This window comes from Trachinotus anak, unplaced genomic scaffold (assembly GCF_046630095.1).
Source record: "Trachinotus anak isolate AG129_WGS33_773 ecotype Australia unplaced genomic scaffold, CSIRO_AGI_Tana_v1 ptg000025l, whole genome shotgun sequence".
NCBI lineage: Eukaryota > Metazoa > Chordata > Actinopteri > Carangiformes > Carangidae > Trachinotus > Trachinotus anak.
Genome location: NW_027273876.1, coordinates 19324603 through 19350669, shown reverse-complemented (window position 1 = coordinate 19350669; position 26067 = coordinate 19324603). Strand labels below are relative to the sequence as shown.

The 26067-nt window shown below is 41.0% G+C and overlaps 1 protein-coding gene across 6 annotated transcripts in view; it reads left to right on the top strand.

The window, feature by feature from the left end:
• rbfox3a (RNA binding fox-1 homolog 3a) overlaps positions 1-24998 on the top strand; it is a 563670-nt gene extending 538672 nt beyond the window's left edge. For 4 of the 6 annotated variants that reach the window (XM_071463609.1, XM_071463608.1, XM_071463612.1 and 1 more), the window contains 4 exons: positions 2424-2463; positions 2624-2688; positions 9251-9329; positions 11925-20524. In XM_071463609.1, the coding sequence (XP_071319710.1) occupies positions 2424-2463; positions 2624-2688; positions 9251-9329; positions 11925-11969 (229 nt within the window). In that variant the 3' untranslated portion in view covers positions 11970-20524. Of the gene's footprint in view, positions 1-2423; positions 2464-2623; positions 2689-9250; positions 9330-11924; positions 20525-24116 lie in introns of those variants that run through there. The other 2 variants (XM_071463611.1, XM_071463610.1) reach the window with 1 other exon arrangement.
• Positions 24999-26067: the final 1069 nt, after the last annotated feature.

Genomic DNA, 26067 nt, shown 5'->3' with positions numbered 1-26067 from the left:
ATAATCAAATAAACACTGTATGACAGGTCTCCTGCACAAATCTAATTCACAGTATTACTAAAACATAGAAGTTAACACACACACACACAAAAAACAACACACATACTCACACACACACACACACACAAGCAGTTATAGAAGAATAGTGAGTGGAAAACAAAACCGCCGCCTTCTAATAGAGCGGAAAATTGCTCTTTGATTCCAGAATGGCCAAATTTGTCTCTCTTTTTTCTAATGTGTCATTCTTTATTTGGCTGTGAATGGACTGCTATGACCTGCCCTGCACACTCCAATGGGCCCGCTTCAGAGAGAGCGAGAGACCTCGTGGACGTGAAGGGGGAGTCATGGAGAGAGAGAGAGAGAGAGAGAGAGAGAGAGAATAAATGACTGAGAGAGTGTAGTGGAGTTGAAAGAAAGAATGATAAGAAGAGAAATGCAGATAGAGATAGAGAGAGTAAAGGCAGGAGGCTGAGAGAAGAATAATGTGTGAATGGTACAGTTCGTCATCAGTCACTGACTGTGAATTTTCTTTATTTTAGCTTTTAACATTTAGTTTATAGTTTAAGACTAAGAGGAAAAAAAACAAATCTACTCATATTTTATTTTGAAAAACAAAGAAAAAGTAAATTGTACTGCTTGGTTTGGATGACAGTCACACAAGATACTGTAGCAGGTGGTGTATGTGTTACAAATGCACACAGACTAAAATCTAATGTGAAGCAGCAAAGAGTATAGAAAACATGGCGGCGTGCCATCACACTCACTCAGTGCTGAGTAAATGTGTGTGTTTAACAAGAGAGAAGCACAAGAAGAGATGGTTTGTCTGCACAGCACGTGTGTAGATAGGTATCAAACACACTGTGGTCAAATCAGTGTATTTAACCACTGTCCTGTGTCATCGATGCATACAGTGATTGACTGACTGAAAATCAGCAAATTATATTGTTTCTTTTATTAAAAGTTAAAAGAAATACTTATCCCCTGTTTATGCAGAGCCTATGTTCTGTTACAGAACATGCTAACAGGAAGTTCTTCACACACAGCTTCGCCCCGAAATTGCACAATTCAGACATCAGACATCAAACAGTTCACCTTTATTAAATGTTGTGCCACGGGTCTGCCCAGGAGTGTTCGTCTGGTCAACAGACTTCTCACTTGACCAGGTTTTTAAGGCCCCTCCCACCCCAGAGGAGACATCTGACAGTGTACACTGACTCTCCACCAATGAGCCGCTCATCAGGAGGCGGCCTCAAGGTGGTCACCAGAGGATTCTCCGACCGGTTTGACCCGAGAGACATGGAAGGTTGGATGAAACCTCCTGGACTGAGGGAACCAAAGCCGGACGGCTGCTGGGTTTATTATTTATAATCTGGGAGGTGGGGAAGGGACCCAGAAAGCCTGTTTACAGGAACTCTATCCTCAGTGGGAGGTCCCAAATGACAAACCTCACCTTCTGTCCAGGGAAGCAGCGATGATATGGAATGCAGTGGCAGATGTCATTACTCAGGTGGTGGGAGGGCAAGTGAAAGAGGGCAGATCAGGCCTTCATCTAGGTCTGGCTTTCACTGCAAATGAAGCCTTTGGCAGAGGTAATACTGACCTCTCTGCTGGTGGAAGAAGAGCTGAAGCTGGCAGCCATAATTCCACTGGAGGGGAAACAGGCTGCTGCAGGACTGTTATGCACATATTCCACAGAAGCTATGAACAGGGTAATTAGAGTGGGAAGATTTTATCTGCAGCTCGATTCCCCTGATGACTGTTCCAGTGCCAGGTGAAGGTGGATGATTTTCTCTGGTTCTGCTGGACCTCTAAAGACTAAGACTGGTGGGACAGGATAGACCGGTTGAAGAGCATGGCGGGAGTTGAGATGCTTGGCGGTGCAGTTGTACTCCCAGGTTTATATGATCGGTCCAGACCATAAATGGCTGCTCAGTCCCTTCCAACCACTGTATCCACCTCTCTGAGGCAAGCTTGACATCCAAGAGCTCATAGTTCATAATGTCATAGTTTCTTTCAGCGGGGGAGAGCTTGCAGGACCAGAAAGCACAGGGATGAGTTTCTGGTCCTGACTGGCACCTGGGGTCAGGGATGGTGAGGACTGGTCTCTCTGCTTGGACACCTCTAACTGAGTACTGAAGTAGGCGAGGGAGTTCAGGGGCCGCAGATGAATCACATGTAAAAACTGGGGAACCCCAGGAAGGAAACAGTGGAACTAATGTGTACCTGCAGCTGCAAAGATTTCCTTTTCCAGAAGCCTCTGGAGAACAGTCCAGACACACAGAACATGTTACTGCCTGGTTCTGTATAAAAACCAGGATGTTGCCTACATAGATAAGGACATATTTGTCAAACATGTTATAGAGGACCTGTTTCTACTCATCTGCTGCTGTGTATGTTTAATGTCTGATCCCCTCTGTCAACAGTGTGGTCTACCAGGATGGTTTTTATGGTGCAGAAATATATGTAAGTCAAATTCTATTTGAATTTTTATTTAGTCTTAATAATGTAATGCTGAGCATGTGATCCAATGCTTTACTGACAGTCAGTAGTATTTGCATCTGAATGTTGTTGATCATCTTGTGTTTCTAATTGGAGGTGATGTTGTATGACTGTCTCTTCTCAGGGAGGGTATGCGGCTTACAGATATGCCCAGCCAGCTGGTACCGCTGCAGCTGCCTACAGCGACAGGTATGTCGGCTTCCAGGTCTGTGAGGGTGTCATAAATAATCATGATTTTATTTGGCATTCGGTGTTTCTCTAAAACACATTATATGTATATATCCCTTACCTGCCATCACACCTAATCAAAGATGTGCACAGACGTTTGGATGTATGGTGGTAAAAGATGTGAAAGCCTAGACTGAATGTGATGACGTCCAGTAGATGGTTCATTGAATTGGAGAACATCAACCCAGTTTCTCAGGTAGTTGAGTAGTACTGAAGGTGTTAAAAACAGCTGATACAGTTGATGTGTCTTTGATATATGACCTCAACAAAAATTTATATTGGTAAAAGAATTTCACCCATTGAAAGCATCATTCTAAACTGTTAAAAGTAAAATATTTTCTGCATATAAACATGCTTGGGATCCTGTAGGAGGAATTAAGATGGGCTCTGATTGGTCAGTAGTGAAGTTCAGATCTGATTCTCTGAAGACTGGAGAAGTTTAGAAGGTCAACACAGTGTAGGTTACCATGGTGATCTTCCCTGGTTACCAGAGCCAGCTTTGTGATATCAGAAAACTTGAGTTAAGGCCCCTAATCTTGCTCTGTGATACAGGAGGCAGGAGAGAGCAGTGTGGTCCACTCCATCTTTCTACTGGCATTCCCCTTGGAGCTCCCTGTCTCGAACCTCTAATCCATGACCCTCTGGGGCCTTGTGCCCTACCAGACCACCCCTGGCCTTGCCCCAGCCCTTGCCCCTGCCCTGCCCCTGCCCTGTGCCCTGCCCTTCTCCTGGTGCAGCTGTCCTCAGCTCTCTGCAGTCTGCTGGTGATTCCTCCAGATCAAAAGTGATATATGTTTACAAAAAAACATGTGTGTGTGTGTGTGTGTGTGTGTGTGTGTGTTTGAGCATTGCGCACACCCGCTGCTTCTTCTGTCTAGGTGTGTGTGTGTGTGTATGAAGGTGCTTGGGGAGCTAATCATAGGGAGATTGAGCATGTCAGGCCTGATAAGAAACAGCCACAGCAAGAGCCTGTAGGCCTCCGATAATGTAAGATTTATCAGAGGCAAGGAGCGAGCAGCGTGCTCAGGAGAATTATGAACAGAGCAGAGCAGGTGAGGGGGCATGTCTCTCTCCACAAGACTTATTTCATTTCCTTTGTTTTTCTTCTCTCTCACACTCCCTCCTTCCGTTACTCATTCTCCCTCTGTGGCTGATGTGTAGTGTATCCCTCTTCACTCTCTCCCCGTTTCATCTTTTATTCTGTGTCTCTTTCATTCTATTTTTGAAGCTCTCCTGATTTAAAGGGAAGCCTGGGCCGTGAGGTGGAGTGGGGGGTGGGTAGGTGGGGGATAAGAGAGGTCTTACACAGACTGAATGGGAGACTCTTCCTCTACTCTGTCTCTCTAGACTGCACACACGCACACACACACACAAAAGACTTCCACTGTCTGCACTTGAGAACAGGTAAAAGGACTGATCTTCAAATACACTTTGTCCTTCTTCCTTCATTTTTCAAATATCGCTGGTGCAAAGACAAGCCTTTAACCCTTTAACACCCACACCCAAGGAGACACAATATATTTTACAGGTAACTATAGGTTTCTATGGAAGCCCAGATGGGCAGGAAAAAAATTCTATGACTAAGTTTATGACATTAAAAAGAAAAGTGAAAGAAAAGGTTTATAATCTTTCTAAAGTTGCTTAATTGTTTTTTTTTCATCTGTGGAAAAGTTTTACCAGGATCATATTTCTAAGTTCCTTTTTTTGTCATCTGTTAAATCAGGTGAGAAAAAAAAGTTTTTCTAGGTAAAAAAAGAGTTTTTCCAATGTAATTTTTCAAAGTTCCTTTTTTTAAATCTGTTAGAAAGGCTAAGTTACTTTTTGTGGGGGGAAAAAGTTTCAGTTTATTATTTTATGATTTGATTATTTTTATTTTGGTTTATTTTTATTTTCTTTCTTTTCATCTGTGAAAAAAAGGAATTTATGACTTGTTCACATTTCCACAAATACTACTTAAACACAACAAGGCACAAGTGATGAAATCCTTGCTAGATATATGTGTTTGTGTGAGTGAGTGTGGACGCATGCATGTGTGTGTGCACGAGGCAGGAAACCTAAGTCTACATCCACATTAATATGGTGTCATTTTAAAACAGCGTTTTAAAATTAAAACGATTTATTTCCAAATGTTTTAGCTTGAGAACAGAAATAATCTGCACTAACACACCTGAAAATGAATATCACATGATCATTCACGTACACTGATCATGTGCGTGCAGGAGTAAACAGGAAGCAAATTGTCAACTCTGAATGAGGAACAGCAATGGCGATAAATTAGACCAGAGATTTCTTAGCTTTATAAAAATGTAATATTTAACTGCACAACAGCTGCAAGCAAAGACAACAATGTAAGCAACACTTGTAATTTATCAACCATGTTGCGTTCAGCACTGGTAGATGATGCTGTGTGTTTTCTTCTAGAAAAGCGTCATGTGATAGGAACTCTGAAGTTGTCAAACTAAAAACTGGTCAGCAGCATCTCCAAAAGTCTCAATGTTACAGGCTCAAAAACTCTGAGAAGTGTAAACTACAGGTGTAAGTGTAGAAAATTTCAATCCTATGGCTACCTTTGCCCAAATGTCAGCCTTATTTGATGATCACACTTAAAAGCGACCAGATGTGTGTCTGTCCTTTCTGGCAAATAATGTTGGCTCATCAGCTCGGTCCAACCTTGCACCTCTGGTTGTGTCCATTGTGTCTGAGGCGATGGAAGAATTCTGGAAAATTGTCAACATTTGGGGGGAAAAGAGAATCATCTATTTCTTTTGGAATTGCATGAATTGCATTGAAAATTAACTACTATTATTATCTTATGATAAAACCAGTGGTTATGCAAGAAAACATGGCCCTTTGGTCTTTGTTCTGTGGAAGAGGGGTATCTGTAACACCCGTACCATGGCACAGCAGACAGAGACTGAAGTGAGTGTGACCAACGGTTTGGTTGATAAAATGACATTGTGTGTTACTTTACCAATGACAGACTATTAATGCTGAGTCCATGGGTGGAGTTCAGACCGGAAGCTGAGTCCCTGTGGAGACATGTGAAGTCCTCACATACATTACATGTTAATATTCATCTGGGTTTTCATAGTCAGTCTAGTTCTGCGTCGTCCCTGCAGGTGGAACAGTAGGGTGGAAATCAGTTCCAAAAAAATTTATGATAATGAGTTAATTGTAGAAATAATTCATTAACCAAAAACATTCACTTAATGTGAAATTATGTAGTTGTTATCTGGTTTGTTGTGAACTAAATATTTCACAATTTTCTGATATTTTTTGATACATTTCTGCCCTTTATTGTTATTGATGCCATATATTTATGAGGCATGTTATAAATACTGATGGTCCCGAATGTACTCAAATAGTTTGTCTATACAGTACACTATATATACAGTCTAGTACACAGTAGTATAGTACTACTGCACTATACTGCTCTAGGTTTTTACTCCAGGAGAAATCATGCTGCATTATCTACTAGCAGTTTGTGTTCATGCTGTAGTCATGGAAACAGACAACAATCAGTGGGTTACTATTGATACTGAAGAAAACATCTGTCCTATGATCTAAGCAGACATTTAGGGACATTTTCACCAGAGAGAGTGTGTCTGACTGATTCCAGTGACCTGTGTGTCAGATTTCACTGAGACACATCAAAAAATATTGATATTAATCATTTGCAGCCTTAAACACGCCCTCCAATTCCCTCCTTCCTCCCTCCATGTAAACTCCCACTACCTTTCCTCAGGTCTCCCTCTACAATACATAGTCTAACACAGTGTGCCCGCGCAGCCACTTATCTTTGCCCTCCAGACCTATGTTGGCTTCCCTTTACTTTTAGAGGAGAATAAACAAACAAGACAGGGAGAGAGGAATATAAATAAAGCGGTCGGTGGCATCAGACAAAGAGGAATGGAGGGGTGTAACGAGAAAATAGAGGGGTGTTGAGGGAGGGGATTAGTTCCAAGCCAGTGCTGGTGAAAAGACTGGAAATAAGCCTCAGGAGACAGACGGAGAGAGATACAGGGGGAGATGGAAGATAGAAGAGGTCGACTAGGATAGGAGGAGAGAAGGAGGTGAACACGAAGACGGTGTAGAAGCAGGGGATGGAACAGGACATCATCAGAGGGATGTACCATCCTTTGTTCTCCCTTCGTACTTCCTACATCCTCCAGTTCTACCTCTTTCTTCTAAATATTTTTTTCTTTACAAGCTTATATTTCCCTTCTTCCCTGTGCCTTCTGTCTCCTTTTCCACAGCCCAAAGGATGATCTTCTTATTTTTCTCCTCGTTCATAATATTATTTCTCCCTCCCTTAAGCCATCTACTACCCTTATCACTCCATCCATTTCTTTCCTTATCTTTCTCTCTCTTTTTCCTCTCTGGCTGACGTTACTTTTATTGCAATCCTTCCCCATCAACCGGAAGATAAAACACTTTTCCTCATAAATTGAAATGGGTAAAACAAATCATTGCAATCACACACTCTCACCTTTACAGCGTACATTTATAGGGAAACATCGATTGCATTTTCATCCCATAGGTCTGTCCTTAGCCTGAGTGAGAGGGGGAAATGATTATAGATCTCTCCTCCAGACCTCAGTTAAAATCGACGACCCAGTGCCTTATGTGTCTCATGCATACTCATTTTAGCACTCCCTATCCATTATCAGAGCTATTCAATCAAAGCCAACATGCGCAAGGTTTATGTCTTGTGGTTGGAGTTGGGGAAGGGGGAAACAATTAACAGTATTTCCCAGCTGATTAACTTCACCTTTGATTTGTACTGGTTCAAAGAATCCATATAGTTTTATGTTTGGGGAATAAGTCAAAATGTCACTGTGAGTGTGAATCTACAGCCTCATACAAAAACCGTCCCCAGAGCGGCAGTGCTGTCCTATCTTGCTAGGAGTCCCAAGCAGATGGTAAATACAGGATAATGTACACTCAGTTGGCAGTTTATAAGGTACGCTTAGCCAGAACTGATGCAGTCAAATACAACAGTCTGGTAATAAATCCTCCCTTCTTCAGGTTATAATGTTCAGTTTTTACTGAAATTGTTTTAGAGAGGTCTTGATTAAACTATATGGTCATTTTGGAGGATGTAATTTGCATACTGCATTTCTGTTATGTAGAGAAGTTTAGAAACATCTGTCCATATAACATAATACAAATTATCAGCAGCGCAAATGGTGATTTGATCTGTTCTGGTTGAGATGGAATGTCTGCCCCAACTGAAGGAGTTCAGGTACGTCTTGGTCTTGTTAACAAGTGAGGGTAGGATGGAGCAGGAAACTGACAGGTGGATAAGTGCAGCGTCAGCAGCAAAGCGATGTTGTACCAGACTGTTGTGGTGAAGAGGGAGCTGAGCGATCTTCACTTCCACCCTCACTGATGGTCATGACCTTTGGGTAGTGACCGAAAGAATGAGATCGTGGATACAAGCAGTTGAAATGAGTTTCCTCTGCAGGTTGGCTGGGATCAGCCTTAGAAATAGAGTAAGTAGAGCTGTTGCTGCTTCACATTGAAAGGAGCCTGATGAGGTGGTTCAGGCATCTGGTCAGGATGCCTACTGGACACCTCCCATTGGAGGGCATATCCAAATGGCAGGAGGCCAGGGTAGACCCAGGGAGATTATGTATTTCATCTGGTCCGGGAACACCTCAGGATCCCCCAGGAGGAGCTGGAAAACGATGCCAGGGAGGGGGATGTCTGGTCTACTTTGCTTGTCCTGCTGCCACCACAACCCAACCTTGGATAAGCGGCAGAAAATGGATGGATGGATGGATGGATGGATAGATGGATGGAAACTGAACATTATAACCTTCATGAAGACAGGACTTATTGCTGGACTGTTGGATTCGTTTTAGCTAAGTGCACCTAATGAACTCCCATGTGCATGCTACATGCTATATAATGTATGGATATGCGATAGGAAGTGAGGGGAATATAATGTAGATCTCTATTTTAAAATAATGATTTTGTTCAAATAAATACTGATAGCATTAAAACTATATTTGGGACGCACACATCATCACTATCGATGCATGATCTTTAAAACAAGGTTTGATCTTGTTTGATAATTTTCATTATTTCAGCACATGTTAAGCATCTGTTGTCCATATTCCTTCATGAAAATATGTGTAGTCTGTTGTTTGTTATGTGTGTACCTGAGGAGTACTTCATGACAGGTCAACAGGAGCCCACTGTTCAAATTTGCCCCTTGGTCCCCTAGCAAGTTGATTCAGCCCTGCCTGGGCCCTGGGTGCAAACCATTCCTTAATTAAAAATGTTTTCAGGGCATATTCACAGAATTTCTCACTCATCTGAGATGGGAATGATTTTAATCCTAGTCAACTGTTCCCTGGAGGGATAGTGTCATGCTTGATAAATGCAGGTCCTGATCTGTGCAAGATATCCATAGATTGTGTTTAGCTACATTTGTCTGCTGAATGTCTTGGAGAAGCTAAAGTAGGGCTTCAGGTATTCTGCTGTAATGTCACATTTTCTGTTTTCTCTTCTACAGTTATGGCAGAGTCTATGCAACAGCAGACCCATATCACCATACGATTGGTCCTGCAGCCACTTACAGTGTGGGCACTATGGTGAGTCCATTTCCTCTCTCTTAGCTGCTGACCATCTGAATATTCAGCCAGACTGTATGAGATGTCTTGTTGTCACACTGTTGTCTGTGAAAACATACTGAATCACACAGCTCCTAGACAGGAGACTCCTTTTATATTATCACTGTTCACATAAATGACTAAGCCATCTAAATAATTAACATTAAATGAACAACACATCTAATCATTTGCTGGCATGCCGTAGTAACAGCCTTGGAAGGTATTAAACAGAAGAGTCTATTCTTACTTGTTGTTCCTATGAGTTGTGTTTCCCTCTGAGAGATCCATTTTAATGTTTAATGTGAATCTTTGCCACTTCAGTAAATGAAAAAGGGACATTGCCTTATTCTCAAACTCCCTGTTCAATTTCATTGGCCTGAAGCTACTTGCTTGAAATCCAATTGAGACTGAGAATTCCTCCCCACAGGAAACAGTCTCTTCAAATTTTGCAAGGGGAGTCGAATGGTTAATGTTTGTTTTTAGCTAGCTTTGCAGCTAACATCAAAGATGAAAAAAAAATCTCTCTAAAGAAAGAAAGAGAGCACCCCAGAAGAGGGGGAACAAACAGAAAGTACAATTTGTTTTCTTTCGAGGGCGTGGATAGGGACTTCCTCCAAAGATTAACGACCATCTAGTACATGCCTCAACGTGCCGTGGGAGATTAAATCCGAAAGAGAGGGAAAAAAAAAGTGTACAAAATAAGGAGAAGTAGGATATGGAGAGGGAAAAGCTGCTGCTTGGTGCAGCATCTTGGACTCCAGACAGAAGAGGGTTAATGCTGAGTGCTGACGTGTTTGTGGTGATGGAAATCGAAAGCCCCACCACCTCCCCGTGTGTCCCCCAAACACCCCCCCCCCCCCCCCCTTCCTTCCCCTCCTAGTGCAGCTGCTAGCTAAAAGCCTTCATTAATTACGACCATTTTTTTCCTCTTCATTTACTTAATTAAAACAGTGGCGTGTGTTTTCTTCCTTATTACTCTACACTTTCTTCTCTTTTTTCTTCAAATTACTCCTCCCCTTTTCCTCATCCTCCCATGTGTAATACAAACTCCTTGCTACAAATCTTTACTCTTGACTCTCAATATTAGAAAAAAATTAACCTTACACTTCATCACGCCTCACATTCTTAACTGTAGCCTCAAACAAAACCTAACAAAACCGAACTTGTCAGAGCTGGTTCTGGTTCTGCTTTTGTGCCCACAATTTCTCCAGCTGAGCAAAATTTTAAATGCTAATGAATCCGCTCATTTTCGACACAAGGAGAAAAGGTTGGATCATTTTTGATTAGCACTTCTTTCAGGTCCTGTGTGGGGTTTGGCTGTAGACACAATTCTGGACTAGGTTGGCCTAACATCGTCAGAAAATCAAGGTGCAGGACAGGGTTACCAGCAGATCCATGTTAGACACCAGTGCTGCCAATACTTATCATTTTATTGGTGATTATCTTATCACATCACAGACCTGCAATTATCACCTTTTTATTAATCATAACCATTATGTTTTACTGACCTTGATCAAGTCTTTTAGCTACAAAGTCAGACCAATAGCTCGACTGTAGTTTCTTTGCCAATCTATTCAACAGATTTTACACCAGTCTGTTTATAAGTGATGAGAAGAACTAAGATTAGTAATGTCGACTGTGTCTCCAGAGGGAGCTGTGTGAAGTGTCTGGTGGTGTCACGTGACCCATGTCAGTCCGGGATCAAGACTACAAGTTCGATAATAAAAGAAACCTGTAGCCCTGGAGTGTGGAAGAGAGCTTAAAGGGGCTGTTTGTAAATTTTGCTATCGCTACATAGCTAACATCATATCATTAACAGTTTTTTACTTCCCATCAAACTTTATTCCTTTACTTACCAGTCACTGTCTCCAGTGTTGGAAAGCAACGGCAATGTTAAGTCTTGTCTCTCTCACATCTTTTCTTTTACTGAAGTTAGCACGCTAACCAGCTAGCCTTGGTCTATAGAGACTCACTGTAGCCTCCAGTCTGCCCTGAAGACATAGCGCTGCTCAGAGGGAATTTCATAACCTCTTGTCTCGTAAATGCAACAATAGCCGGAGCTTTTGTCAAGCAACAATCACCCACAGTAGCTTTTATTGCCTGTGTGGTTGGGTTACTGTATATACAGTAAAGGCCAAGCTGGGGCGTTAAATCTTTTAGCGTTAACACCAATTGTCTGTTGTTATCATTTGGTTGTGGGTTCACTGGAGAGCTTGTTTGGCATATTTAATGCCATCTAGCAGTTTTGGTGCAGCTGAATGTGTCATCCAAATATTATCACAGTGAAGCTGAAACTACTGCAGAAATATCTTGAAGTACTGCTAATTTATAGTATAGTAATGAATCTTATTTAAAGGCATAAAGGGATTCACACACACACAAAGAATCACATTCGTTCCCTCCACTGATGTCCTCACTGCCTTGTGCACAAATCACTCTCAAATCAACCAGAGTCAAGAGGAATAAGGAAGGAAAGTTTCTTTGTAGGAAAGAGAGAAGTTCATTTTAATATTCATATTACAAATAAAAGTTCTACATTGAATACTGATTGGAGCTTTTTCATCTTTGATGTTGCAGGCTAGCCTTTACAGAGGAGGGTGCAGTCGCTTCACTCCCTACTAGAAAAGAGAGAGACACACGTCCCCTTTCCTTCCCCGCAAAACAGACAAAAAAAAAAAAAACAGCAACAAATGAAATCACTAAATAACCATCTTTACCCTCTCTATGGAAAACTAAAAACAAAATGTTTCCAGGTGGCAAATGTGACCCTGAAATGCAAGAATTCTCAAGTTGCTTCCCTTTCTACAAGAGTGTACACATAGTCATTTATTGATGTAATGTACTTATTTTGGAAAAGAACATTTTGTTACTCTGTGTTGACTTGAATGTATTTGCATTGAAATGTCTGTAGTGGAAAAAAAGACAAGGTGGATAAAGTGGGGAAAGAGTTGATGATGGAAACTTTTAGTCTTCTTCTTCCCACTATTTCTCCCTTTTATTGCTCTGCAACTCAGCTCCTTTGGAGTGGTGGCCTTTTGCGCTAGTTTTAATTCCATCTAATTTCCCTACATTTATTGTTTCAATTAGTCATTTACCCCATATACATTAAGAGCACTAATGCTCAGCAATTCCAGTTTGGGCAACAAATTTCAGATTGGATTTATTAAGTAAATGATACAGCCATTCCACCCCGTGACAGAACTGGCTCTATTGTAAGTGAGCCAATAACTGGAGCTGAGTTTCAGACTCTGTCTTAATGGGACTCAGAGCTGTTCAGCTCTAAGGAGGTGAAACTGTAAAAAAAAAAAAAAATGGCTCCCAGGAAGTGATGCATTAAGAAACTCAGAAAGTGAGAGGAAGAGCATGATATATTACTGAATCTGAATGCAGGAGGAAGTGATGTATAGCAGGGTGTGGAGCAAGAGCTATGGCAGCCATTGCAAAATGGGCAGCAGTGTGTTAGAGCCCATTGATCGCTGGCACAGTGCCAGAGGCATGAGGTATCCCATTACTGCTGAATGGCTTTAAAGGAGAACACACAGGATTTTCACACAGGGCTTCTCACTGTTTCATGTCCTCACATCCTGCACATAATGAGCAATAATCCCATTATTTGCTACATATGTATATGTTGGAATACTGACAAATATCTTTGACTTAATAATGAACAGATGTAAGAGTGTGATCTTCTTGAATTTTCTTTTTATATTGAAAACACAACTTTTTTGTTAAAGGTGCATTAATCACATTTTGGCCATTGGGAGGCAGATATCAAAACATAGTGAAGGATACAGCCACCACTTACCACAGGCTTGAATTGTTACGGCTGACATGTTTGTGTTTGTGTCCACTAGATGAATGTCAATTCAATATTCACTCTCCATTTTACTGTAAACTGATGATCATACTGAATTTAATTGTATTTCACCTTCTTCAGCCTGACATCCTGCTGCTCATGAAAGTAGTGAAAGACATATCTGTCCCATAGATGTCATTTTCAGTGGACATGGAAGCTGTGATAGCAGATGTTATGAGATAAGATACAAAATACCAGCTGTGTCACAAATTCAGGGGCTGCAACCTTCAAAAGCTGCATTTGACTGATTGCGTCACAGTGGTGCGACTAGGCCATCCCATTTCAAAGGCTCCATCAAGTGCAGCCAAGAAATGCGTCCATCTTTTTCCCGGGACATAAAGGATCGTTCACAGCCCAACCTATCCGCCAGTGATGAACCGCTTTTCAAAAAGGAAATATGGTTGACTCCCCAAATAGCCATGGGGAACACTTTTAAATGTAAGTATTGTTTTTCAACTAAGTCGAGTAGGTAACGATAGAAATGTTAAAAACCAAGGGGCCTTACAACCTCAAATTTTCGTGAAAGTAATAAAGCTAAGTTATGTGTTAAATTATATTACGTTAGCCTTGTTAGCTAGCTAGCTACTTGGAGCCGCTGCACTTACTGCAGCTGCAGGTTGACTTATGTCTTACAAAGATTGTGGCAATTTTATAGATAATTTACAGTTCATATGACGTACATGAACAGATCGAGGTGAACAGATTCCGACAGAAAGTGGACCCTGCTTAGTTTTCAGACAGTTGAAAATAACTTTCAAAATCTAATACAAACATTGGAACTGATTACACATCTAACCTGACTTTGACCTGACTAATTCAGCTGCGTTTGTTTTGTGGTGTGAAACAAACTTTATTGTACATTTCATTTGTTTTAGGAAGCAAGGAGCAGCTAGAGAATGACGATCTGGTCACTGGGACCATAAATTCAGCCAGTGTACCTTGGATGAGAGGCAACAATAGCTCATTTCTCTTATCTCTGATTGACCATCTTGTATATTAGACTTCATCCTACTGACCCCATATATTATTATTTCTTTGTTGTGTATTTTAAACTGAAATTATATTTGTTTTAATCATGCAAGTTAATAAAAGCACTTGTGTTTGTTTTGCTGATGTTGTTGTTGACAACATGCTGTAAGTGATTTTCTCTGCTTTCAGATCGCAGTGTTCAGGGTCAGGAGAGGGAGTGAGAGGGAAACCCACCATTGCAACTTGGCCATGGTCTGTCCTCATGGATGAGGTGTTGGGACAGACGCATTCCACCCCCCAAACCCCCGTCCTAATTATCTCCATCCTGGGGGACACACCAGGGCCAAGAGCAGCAGTGAATGACCAGGAGGAGGAGGAGGACAGAGCATGAGCTTCCTCAGCTGATAAAAGAAGATATGAGGTTGCAGAGAGGGGCAGATAAGAGGAGAGCAGGGAGAGAATGGACAGGGTCTTCTCTCTTACACGAGAGATTAGTTGAGAGAAAAAAATGAATGAGTTGAAATATTAAAATAAAGTATGTGTTAGATTTATTTGCTTTGCAATGATCGTTACAACTATTTACAACATCAAACAACAGGGTGTCTGCAGGTCCTTAAATAGTCATAAATTCAAAGTGTATATCAAGTGTTTATGTGTACTTTTGTTCAGCTGAGCAGGGAGTCCCTGGTGGTGCTGCTGGACCTGGATGAGCTGCAACAATAAAGACCCTGGTGTGTCCTGTCATCTTGGGTGGTCTCCAGAGTGTGTTTGGAGATTCCATGGGATACTGCCTCCAGGTCCTCCAGGGTATTTGAGAGGTGGACAATGAAACAAGGTATTCCAGGCACTTTGGAGATCACCCTGTATGATGCCCCACTTGCCAGCAAGAAGGGAAACATCAGGGTCTCAATTCTGCCCCCCCCCCCCCCCCCCCCCAATCCATGTCTCCATTCCTGACTGAGATGGTCCAGCAACCCTGCCAGCACCTCCCTCCTTAGCCAAGAATCAGGCCCAGGAATGCTATGGTTAATTTTAACATACCCATTCTATCTATCTATTTAATGTTTTTAACTAATTAATGACAAAAAGATTTTTTAGAAGTAAGACTAGGGGTATTTTCAGTAGCGTATTCAGATCATTTACTGATATCATACTGTGAACATACATACATAGTACATAGTAATAAAAGTATGTAATTTTTATCAGCAGAATGTTCTCAAACTATGAAAAGTACTCAATACAATGGTCCCTGTAAGTGTTTTACTATTATATGTGGTGGTTTAGGATGAATATTAAAGCTGCATTAATGTGTGTATTGCGTTTTACCACTGTAGATTTTTTTAGGTTCAGTTCATTTTAACTACTTTCTATCATGTTAGGTAGTTTAACCTACAGCAAAGCATTACATTCTACAAGAACATCATATTTTTGTAGCATCGTTGTCCTGTTAGAACCACACATCTCTAAAGAGTCAACTCTTCATGAGCTCAGAAAAACAGCCTGTTCTCAGCTTTGTGACAGTCAATTTTACAGTTGATCCAAGAGGATTTTAAATAGATTATTTTGTTTAAGAAGTGGAATTTAATCAAACCCATAAATAAAATATACATATATAAAATTCAAATACATGAATTACTGAAGGACAGTATTTAAGTAAATGTATTTAGTTACATTCCACCCCTGGTTATTTCAAACATTTAATTATCTTGTCAAAGTTAAATGTCATTAGCTATACAATAACTAACCATTGTTAACAAGCTAATGTTAGCATTATTGTTGGCTAAATGCACATGGCGTAACCAATTTATTTTACTTAGCCATGGTCTTCTCTCTTCCTGAGATATATTACGCACCAGTGCCGGTGTTAAAGCATCTTCATCTCCTCCAAGAAATGATTTAAAGACATAAATAAATACATTTCTGGCTCCATGTTTTAGCTGTTAGCTTGCTAGGTGACAGGAGCAGTGCTTCGTAAGAGTTGGTGATGCCAATACGAAATTCTCCATAGACCAGACGTCTGTTTTGGGTTCAGCCTTCGCAGCTACTAACATGACGCCTTCATAGATTGTGTCCTTGGGCAGATGCAGCCCCTGAATTGGGACACAGCTACTTTCCACCGGTGACCTCAGTCCAGATTTTTTGTGTAAGCATCATCAGGCTTCTGAATTCATACCTAAGTTAATTTCATATACATATAAAACCTTTCTTTGATTGTTATTGTTAGCATTGTTTCCATATAGATTGGCTGAAATGGAAACAGGCATAGATCCAGAGAGGAAACCCAAGTGTAGCTTCGCTCTGAGGACAAATATAGCAAACTGGTAGTCAACAATTTGTGATGCTCCCTTTCACCCACAAAAACAGCCTCAGATCTTCTTCTTGGATGTCAGGTAAAAGGAGGAAATATGATGCTTAGATCAGAGGATCTGGGTGTGTTATTGGACACTGGGAGTGAATCTTTAACTTAAAGGATGACACACGCCCGATACATCAACAAACTAATGGCCTGGCTTCGACATGCAACAAGCAACACGGGCAACATTCCCTAATACACCCAAGCACTCAGTTATCCACCAATCTCAGTCCCACACTCCCAGTCAGACATACACACACAAACTCTCCCACCAGTAAATAGCATCTGTGCCTGCTGTGTCTGATGGGATCGTAAAGAGGGGAGTCAGTATCACAGGAAGAGAGGGGAGTGTGAAAAGGAGCAGCAACCAAGGCAATTTACCCTACAGATTAGAGATAAGAGAGTTCAGTCAATAAGCACTGATCTCATTTGAAGATATACCAGACTGAAAAGACACACACACACACACACATTCACACTAGTTGGTCTGTTGCTGTCACTGTTGCGTCTGTCAGCACACTGCCTCTTCTCTCGCTCTCTTGCTGTTTCCAGTGAGGATGAGGCCATAGTTACAATAAATATGGGTCCGACAAATCTCCCCCTTCTCGTCTAACCCCTTGTCTTTTCTTTTTTTCTTTACACAGACAAAATGTGACCTTACACAACCTTCCCACTCTTAGTTTCCCCTCAGTATTTAGTCAGGCTACTACGCATTACACTCCACACTACATTGTACTTTCATGTTTACCACAGTCCTTCCATCTTTCTTATTGTTACAGATCCCATTAGAAGAACCAACAATGAACTGATCCTACTAACAGGCCTGATATATCTTCGTCCCCTGAGCCACCGAGCTCCATTGTTGTCCAAAAACTATTAAAAACTCATCAGTGAGCCACAGTGTTGACAGCGTGTTCCTTCATCACCACGGACACACATACACGAGTTTATTGAATCCCACATACACTGCCTCCTGAAATACCACCTAATGTGGATTAATACGCCGCTGAAAGTAGTCCCCAATAAATGCACTAATTCCTCCTGTTTGGGTAACATTTGCTAACTGGTCAGCTGTTTTAGGAGATTACTAAGCCTTTTTTTTTGAGTCACTTGTAGAGATTCACATGTTCAGTAGGAACCAAAGGGAGTGACACAGGCAGGTTAGGGTAGTCAGAAAGTGTTGGAAAATGCATTACTATAGCAATAAAAACCTGAAGGTCCTGCTTTATCCTGAGACGTCCTCACTTGGTCTACGCTTTTAGACCATTATTATTTCAGCTTTGTGTTTGTATGGGACGATTGGGGAAGTCAATGAATGGGGAAGTTGAATGGGGAGTTAACGAGCCCAACACCTCAGCTTTGCTATGGGCTGTAAAAGAACAATGATGATAGTGTACGACCACTGTTTCTAAAAACAGTTCGGTACTTGACAAAAAAATGTGTTTCATTCTTCATTTGACAGTAAAAGCTTGTACAGAAATGCACACCGACTCACAGAACACGCTCACATAGAGCACGATGTACTTTCAGCAGTGATGGGATACCAACTGCTTTTCATAACAGTCAATGTAAATAACAATCTGGTATTTGTGTTTTCTTTTATCTGTCGCTCTTCCATGCACTTTACTATTTTTAAATTACATGTTTGTCTTAAGGCTGTGAAAGTCATTTGCCTGTATTTGTGTATCATAGAAAAGGGTGTAATAGCGTAGTATTTATTAGTCTATTGTTTAGAGTGATATTGACATTAGGTTCTTATAACACAGAAGAAGAAAATGTATATCAAAAGAGAAAAACGTGTTATGTCATTTTGTACAGTTATATATCAGTGGTTAGGGGTTAGACAACAGCAACATTTTATATGACAAGAAAAGGCTTTAACTTCTTTTTTGTTTTGATCGAACTCGATGTCTTTTTGTGTGTCTGTGGTCACTTACTGTGTGGGGTGTGTTTTGTTAAACCATAGCAGTACTACTGTCTAATGCAATTTTCCTAAATAACCTCTACGTCTTCCAGTTCTCAGGCAACTCATTTTATTTTTTCATTTCTTTTCGTTTAGTTCGTCTGTTTGAGATTGTTTCAGTTGGGAAAATGGAGAGCACAAGTTTAAAGGACTGTCAGCCTGTTTCATATGAGTGAGTGGTTTATGTCACTGAAGTACAACAAGCTTCTTGTTTTCCTCCATCCTCCCAAACATCAGTAAAAAGCCATCACAGATAATATATTTAAGTATTATCTCAAATTACTTCCGTACTTCACCAATCCTCTTTAAGTGAACAGAAATCATCATGTAGCATCACCATCATCAACAAATGCCCAAAAATGACATATTGTTACTTTCAAGAGACAAAGCCCTTTAATGGTCATAGTGATTACAACAGGAGCAAAGGAGGAAGTCAGGAGATGTTGTGATAGAGCAACATGTAGGGGGGAGGACGGAGTGGATGGATGGTTGACTTTAACACTAGAGACCACTGTTTTCCATTTCTAAACAATACTCAATGTTGCTTCTTTTAACCATGATCACAACCTTTCTATAACATTAACCATGTGTTTATTGTTTGTTTATTATTGTAACCATGATGATGAAGGTATTCCAACCTCAGAGATACCAGTCACGATAGTGAAGATGAGAAATGGTTAGCAAAACAAATCAGGCAAATCCATCACTGCCTCTTCACAGCAATGTGTTTTAACCAGCCTATGAACCCAAACCCCTTGGAACAACTTTGTTCCAAGCCAACAGGTGCAATACTTTGTCAGCACCTTCCAAAACCACTAGAAACCACGGTTTTCAGCATTGCGGTTGTTCGCTTAGGTTCTAGGTAAGGATTAGGGTTAGGAAAGATCATGGTTTGGTTTAAAATCAACTACTTTGTTACGGTTAGGGGACTTTTGATTGTGGTACTTTTTGGTTAAGGTTAGCAATCTCTTGGTAAGAAACTGGAAATGCAGCAGTCTCCTGTTTCTAAATCCAGAACTCAGCCTCCTGCTTATAAGGTTTGGTGACTCCAGAACAACTTAACGCTGCTTCCACCTTTGCATGTGATGGATATGAATCAGAATTTATGTAGCCCTTAGAGGTCGCACTTCATGTGTCATTGTAATGCATTTGAATGACTGATGCTGGTACTGACTGATCACAACATCAGTATTATATATATATATATATATATATATATATATATATATATACATATATATTCATCCATCCATATATATGTATCTTGTAATGTTGTAAGAGAAAGCTCCTCAGACTTGCCTCTGAGGGATTGTGGGATTGTTGGTGACAGAGCCTGAGTCACCAGCAGATTTATGAACAGAGTGGGTTTCTACTATCAAAGGAGCAACAGGGGAGCTAATTTAAAGTCCACAGATTTTTCATAAATCCATAGCAGGACTCATCACAGCAACGTTCCAAGCAGAAACAGAGTTGAGGCTCAGATATGAGAACCACATCTCCAAAGTGTTTTTCATGTCTTTTCACTACAGACTTTTTTTTTTTTTTTGCTTTTTAACAGTTTTTAAAATTTGTGCTCTCCTTTTGTTTCAAAGTTATGGGTTTAAATGTCAAGGGATTTTTAGAGATAAATGTTTTATATGAAAAAAAAAAAAAACATGCTGTGTTCCTCTAGTTTCAACATGTGCTGTTTGTGATTTCTTTGCTTGTTTTCTTGTATATGTATCAAATGATTTAATAAGTATTTGCTAAATCTTTAAAGAAAATCTTTCTGTGCTAAGTTTTACTCTGTATTTGATTTTCTTATTTTCTCTGATGTACTCTCATGCCAGTATCTGATGAATATGTACAAGGCTGCATTTTTGTGCTGGGCACACAAGAAGCTTCCTGTTTGCCCAGTAGAAAAGAATGCAACATTATTTATTTTGTTTCATTGTCTTTACTAAGATGACATAAATATATATATATATATATATATCATAATTAACTGTTTATCCTCAAATCTCAATATACGTCTTTAAAGAGACATCTGTCAGGTTCACACTTGTCTATTCTTTTCAAGAACACTCACACCCACTCACACGATGAAGCGACTCAAGCTGATCAGGCTCTGGCTTTTGGAGACACCACTGATGAGCCTTGCCTCATCTCTCACCTCTAAAGCTCTTTGTCTTTGAGGAGTTAGAGCAGATGAGGTAGTTTCAGATGTCACACACACTTCAGCTCATGTACAGGCAGAGAAGTGAGGGGAAGCCTATGGGGATTTTTGTGGAGTCTGAGGAGAGGGTGCAGTGGTGGTGATGGGGTAGTTGGTAAGGTATTTGCCCAACGTGATTCAAGGTGCCACATTGTGTGATGTTCATGTCTTTTTTGATTATAAAGCAGCTCTACGTTCTATATTAATACTGTGAAAGTATCAAAGCCTCAGTCCACAGAGAAATGCACACAGCCTGTATTCAGAAACTCAGCCCTAAGCTCAGCCCACCTGGACCCACCATCCAGAGAGAAGCCTGAGAGAGGAGATGTAAAACTACACTGAGATGGTTTTTGGTTCATAAAACCACAAATATATCTTCTGATGGATGTCAACACTTCAAATAAAACACTAAAAAAGTGTCAATATGGGACCTTTAATACATTTGTCTCCTCAGCTGTCAGCTGGTTTCTCCTCTACATCATGTGGGGTGTCTAGGTTCATACCTCAGCTCCAGCCCCCCCCACCCCCCCGCCCTTTCCACTCAGCCCCTGCTCTCTACTTCCTTTCCTCCATCTAGCCTTCCCTGCTTTTCCCTCTGAGGCCCCATCTCTGCAGTAGCCCTGGTATAAAAATGCATCTGAGAGGGAGAGCAAGCCCATTAAGACAAGAGGATGCCGTTATTGCCTGTGACTGGCGACTCGGCGGTGCAGCTGCACACGTCCTGTCTCCCTCTCTGTCTCTCTCCGGAGGGGCAGGACCAAGCAACTACAAAGTGATGCTGGAATTAAAGTCAGTTTTGTGCTCTTGCCTCTGAAGATCCAACTTCCTCTCAACACTCTCACTCTCACACACACACACACACACACAGACCTCCTTCCTTCACCTCAACAACTCATCTCCCAGTATTAAAAGAGGTTCTGTCGAGATGAGAGCCTCCCAGGACACAGCCAGCCTCCCTCGCTCCTCCCCTCCTCCCCTCCTCTTTTCTCTTCCTGCTGTCGCTGGATTGTGATGCACTTGTTTGCTGTTTGTGCCCTCAATGCAGAAAATATGGGAACCCACTCATAGAGAGGGTTTGACTGAAAGTGATTTTTCAAGACTGTTCCTGTAACTTTTGGACTGAATTTGAATTTTAGTTGATCTGCTGATGCCAGTGTTTTTAACGCCTTGCACAACCTGCCTGATCAGTGCCAAACCAGTGCCATGTTGTGCAGAATTGGTAAAAACACCCAAAAATGTATCTTTAATTCCAGTCAAGATTCTGAAGTTTGAAAAGACACCAAACATAACAGACTGATTGAACAAATGAAGGAGCAAGACATGTTCTTTGGTTACAGCCATAAAACATATGAAGTCTGACAGTTCTCAGCTGTATCCATTTGCAGATGGTCTAAAAATATCAGAATCACTGGGTTTAACAGCTTCCCTTTTTGTAATATTTTCTTAACGGCCCCACAAAATCTCATTGGCAGTAAATCTGGTGTCAACAATTTCTCTGGAAAACAAATTGTTTCTGGCAGTGCTGGACTATGTAGACACAAGATCTGTTTCCATCAAACTGCTTAATGCTAATGTTTAAAACTGTGAACTTAAAAACAAGAAATCCGTCATCACATTCAATCAGAGCGATATCGCATAAGAAAAAACCCAGCTTTATTCACATACGTCACTGAATGAAAACACAGACCATTCGATATTGTGTTTTGTACAATTATTGTACAATTATCCAATCAGCCAATCATGCAGCAGCAGTGCAGTGCATAAAAACCTGTGGAGGAAATGGGCAGACTGGGGCTGACAGAAGGGCTACAGTCATTCAGATAACTACTCTTTACAACTGTGGTGAGCAGAAAAGCTTCAGAATGAACAACTTGGAGGTGGATGTGAACAGTCCAGGCTGGTGGTGGTGGTGTAACGGTGTGGGGATTGTTTTCTTGACTCACCACCAATGATCATGGTCTGAACATCTCAGTCTATCTGAGTATTGTTGCTGACCATGTTCATCCCTTCATGGCCACAGTTCACCGTCTTCTAATGGTTACTTCCTGCAGGAAGATGCTCCATGTCACAAAGCTAAAGTTGTCTTCAACTGGTTTCATCAACATGACAGTGAGTTCCGTGAATCTCAGTGATGACAGTGATGTCTTTCAGAAATACACTTTTTTTTTTTTTTTTTTTTTTTTTACATAATTTCTATTCAGGAACAAGTGAGGCTGATGATGCTGTGTGTCGTATTTGGATTGCATTTACATAATTTCCACTTTCCCTAAAACATTTGGGCCACTAAATTATTTCTACACACTGAGCCATTCAAATCATAAACTGGGTTATTAAATAATACATTTACAAAAAGAATATCAGTAAATGCCGAGGCAGATAATGAATACATTGGAAAAAGTGCATCCAGTGTTTGGGCAGTGACATCCATTTACACACAGTATCAATACAGAATCATGCAGATGTTTGAGAAACAGTTTTTTTAAGGGGCAACAACTCAATCTCCAAACCGTTAAAGAGCTGTTGACAGCTGTAATCCAGCTGTGATCCAGCTGTGCCATCGTCAGCAGAAAGGGAGAGAGGAAAGGACGTCTTATTTCACTGTAAGCATGTCTTTTCCTTTGTCTCTCCTCACTTCTGCAGTGGGAGATTAAAGGAAAAGATACAAGTGAAGGAAAAGTGGATGCAATTCAGGGAACTGAGACTGACTTTTTAAACCCTAAATTTAACCAAGAGAATTTTATTAGGCAGAGCCATAATAATTTATAATAATCATATAATCAAGCATTTTAGGAAAGCTAATGAAATATGTTGACTATCACTAAAGTCTCAGCTCCACGCGTGCCCCACCTCTTTGCCCATTTTTGGATTAGCCAGGAGATGGGCGGAGTCAGGTGCTGCCAAGATGGCGGTGGTGGAGGAGCTCACTCTGAGCCTTAAGGCCTGCGGGTGACGTCCTGGAGGCTACATCCATCTTTATTTACAGTCACACAGTGTACACCTCTTCACACACCCGCACAGTATTGAAATAAATATACAATTGCACTGCATCGTGTCATGACAGAACAGATGGACCACGCTGAGTCAGCATGATCTGACTGTGAACTTGTGTCTCAGGCTGATGCTGACTGTGGAAGGTGGTGATCAAAGCTGTTTACACTGCTGCTGTGATTGTAACTGTTTTTGATATGTACAGTGTGATCTGATGATTTGGATTCCTGCTACATAAATGCATCCATGTGTTCAATCTGACTGGTGATGATGGTGCAGCTGGTTTGATTTCATTATTTTAACTGTGTGTGCTTTATGCTAACCTTCCAATGTATTTACTTTTTACTGTAAAAAAAGAAAATAATCTTTACATTTCTGTATAAATTCACCTTCATCATTTTGGATGAACTTGTTTACACTGACTTGCTTGTTCTCTCTTTTTTTAGTAAATAAAAGACAAGACTAGAGGGATGAGTTCAGATGGACATCAGCTAAAAAAAAAGAGAAAACCAACACGGACGCAGAAGGACACTAAAAAAATCAAAACATCACCTTAGACAAAAAGAGCAGATTTGTAAAGGAGCCCTTCTATCAAGAATGGCAGGGATCCACAGGATGGACGGAGGATGTTTCTGGGCCTGCTCTGAGGCCAGGGCCTGAACCATTGAGCCTGTAGTGGGGGGGGGGGGGGGGGGGGGGGGAGCCTGCTGACCCCTGAAAAATAAGCCTTGCTGAGCGGAGTAGACCGATTAGAGAGGTCACCATAAAACATTTTATTTTTCTAAACTTTTTTAAGTTTATGGTTTCCAAAAAAAAAAGCAAACACTAATGTACATATATATACGTGTTATATAGTATATGTGTGTAATATAGTAAGTATGTTAAAAAAAAAAAGAAAAACTTGGGGAAAATGTTATTTGTCTTTGCAATTTAGAAGAGGGAGGTGAGGTGAGGAGATGCCAACTTCCCCCCTGTCTTCTGATTGTCTCCCACAACCTCACCCCAACCTCCTCACCCCCATCCTCAGCTGGATGGGGCAGGGGTGATGGGGAGGCTGCGGTTTAGTGTATGTGGGTGCGTGTGAGTGAGTGTGTGTGTGTGTGTGTGAGGGGTGGGAGGCAGCTGGTCCAGCAGACATGTCACTACACGATTGTTCTGGAAACATGGAGTAGTCCACAGATAGTAAAAAGCTTTCTAAGCCTGTCTTCCCCTAATGAACTGCAGTGTGTGCAGTGTGGTTTTTACTTTACCGGCTAGTTTTGTCAAGTAGTCTGCATTTTGTGGATTCCAAAAAAAAAAAAAAAAAAAAAAAGCATATGAATAAATAAGTATCCCTGTATTCATCTGTGCAAAAAGAGATGAGAAAGGATGGATCTGAAAGTCCGCTGTGAGAGCTGAAAGGTCAGCAGTAGGTCATGTCTGCCGGAGGCCTGGCCCCTGACATCGCTACCAAACATGTCATTGTCGTGTTGTGGTTTGAGGTGGCTGTGCTGTGTAGTAAACTGCTTTTGTACATTGTGTTGGGTGGGGTAGGGAGGGCGCAATTTAGAAATGTGGGAGGTGTCTGCTTCGGAAACAGCAGGGAAACTCTCCCATCCATCTTTGAACACGACCCTCGGCTCCTAGTGCCAGGGAGGGACGGCGGGACAAGAGTGGGAGGTGGGGCGGGGGATAAAAGCTCTATTTGAAGTCAAAAAAAGGGTCACGAGCAAACAAAGTTTTACTAAGAGTCTCTTTAGACCTTTCTATTTATATGGATCTCTACTTTAGTGACATCCTTCTATATTTAAACGTTGTACTAATAACATGCTGTCAGGCATGGTCGGAGAGTCAATTGTAGCCATTTACTAATGTTGTATTTATTGTATTACCAGTAAGAAGAAAAATCATTTATATATGACTATAGATATATCTATTTGTGATCTGCAACTCTTGGACATAAGTTTGCCTTTGATTTTCAACTTTCATGCAGAATTCAATGCACTGTCGATGTATGATGAGGTTTCTATTGGTGTGGAAGTTTTATTCTGTTGACATTCATTTGGTTTCTGTTTCCCTTCAGTTCAGCTACTGAATGTAACTTCAAGAACTCTTAAACTTTTTAGGTAGATGTCGTTGTTTTATATATACTTAAAGAAAAAACATACAGTACTCTGTGAATTATATACATGTGTAAATGATATAGCAAAATGTTTCTGATAATATGCTGGACTTCTTCTTCTTCTGCTGACCCAGACGGACTGGAATGCCATGGCCAAAAAAAAAAAAGAGTGAAGAGAAAGAGACAGAGGAGAGAGGGGGGAAAAAAGACGAGGGAAGCATTTATTAGGAACACCAGAGCCCTGCAGCCACTGGGAAGCCGGTGGGAGAGACTGAAATGTGTAATCATTACAGGAT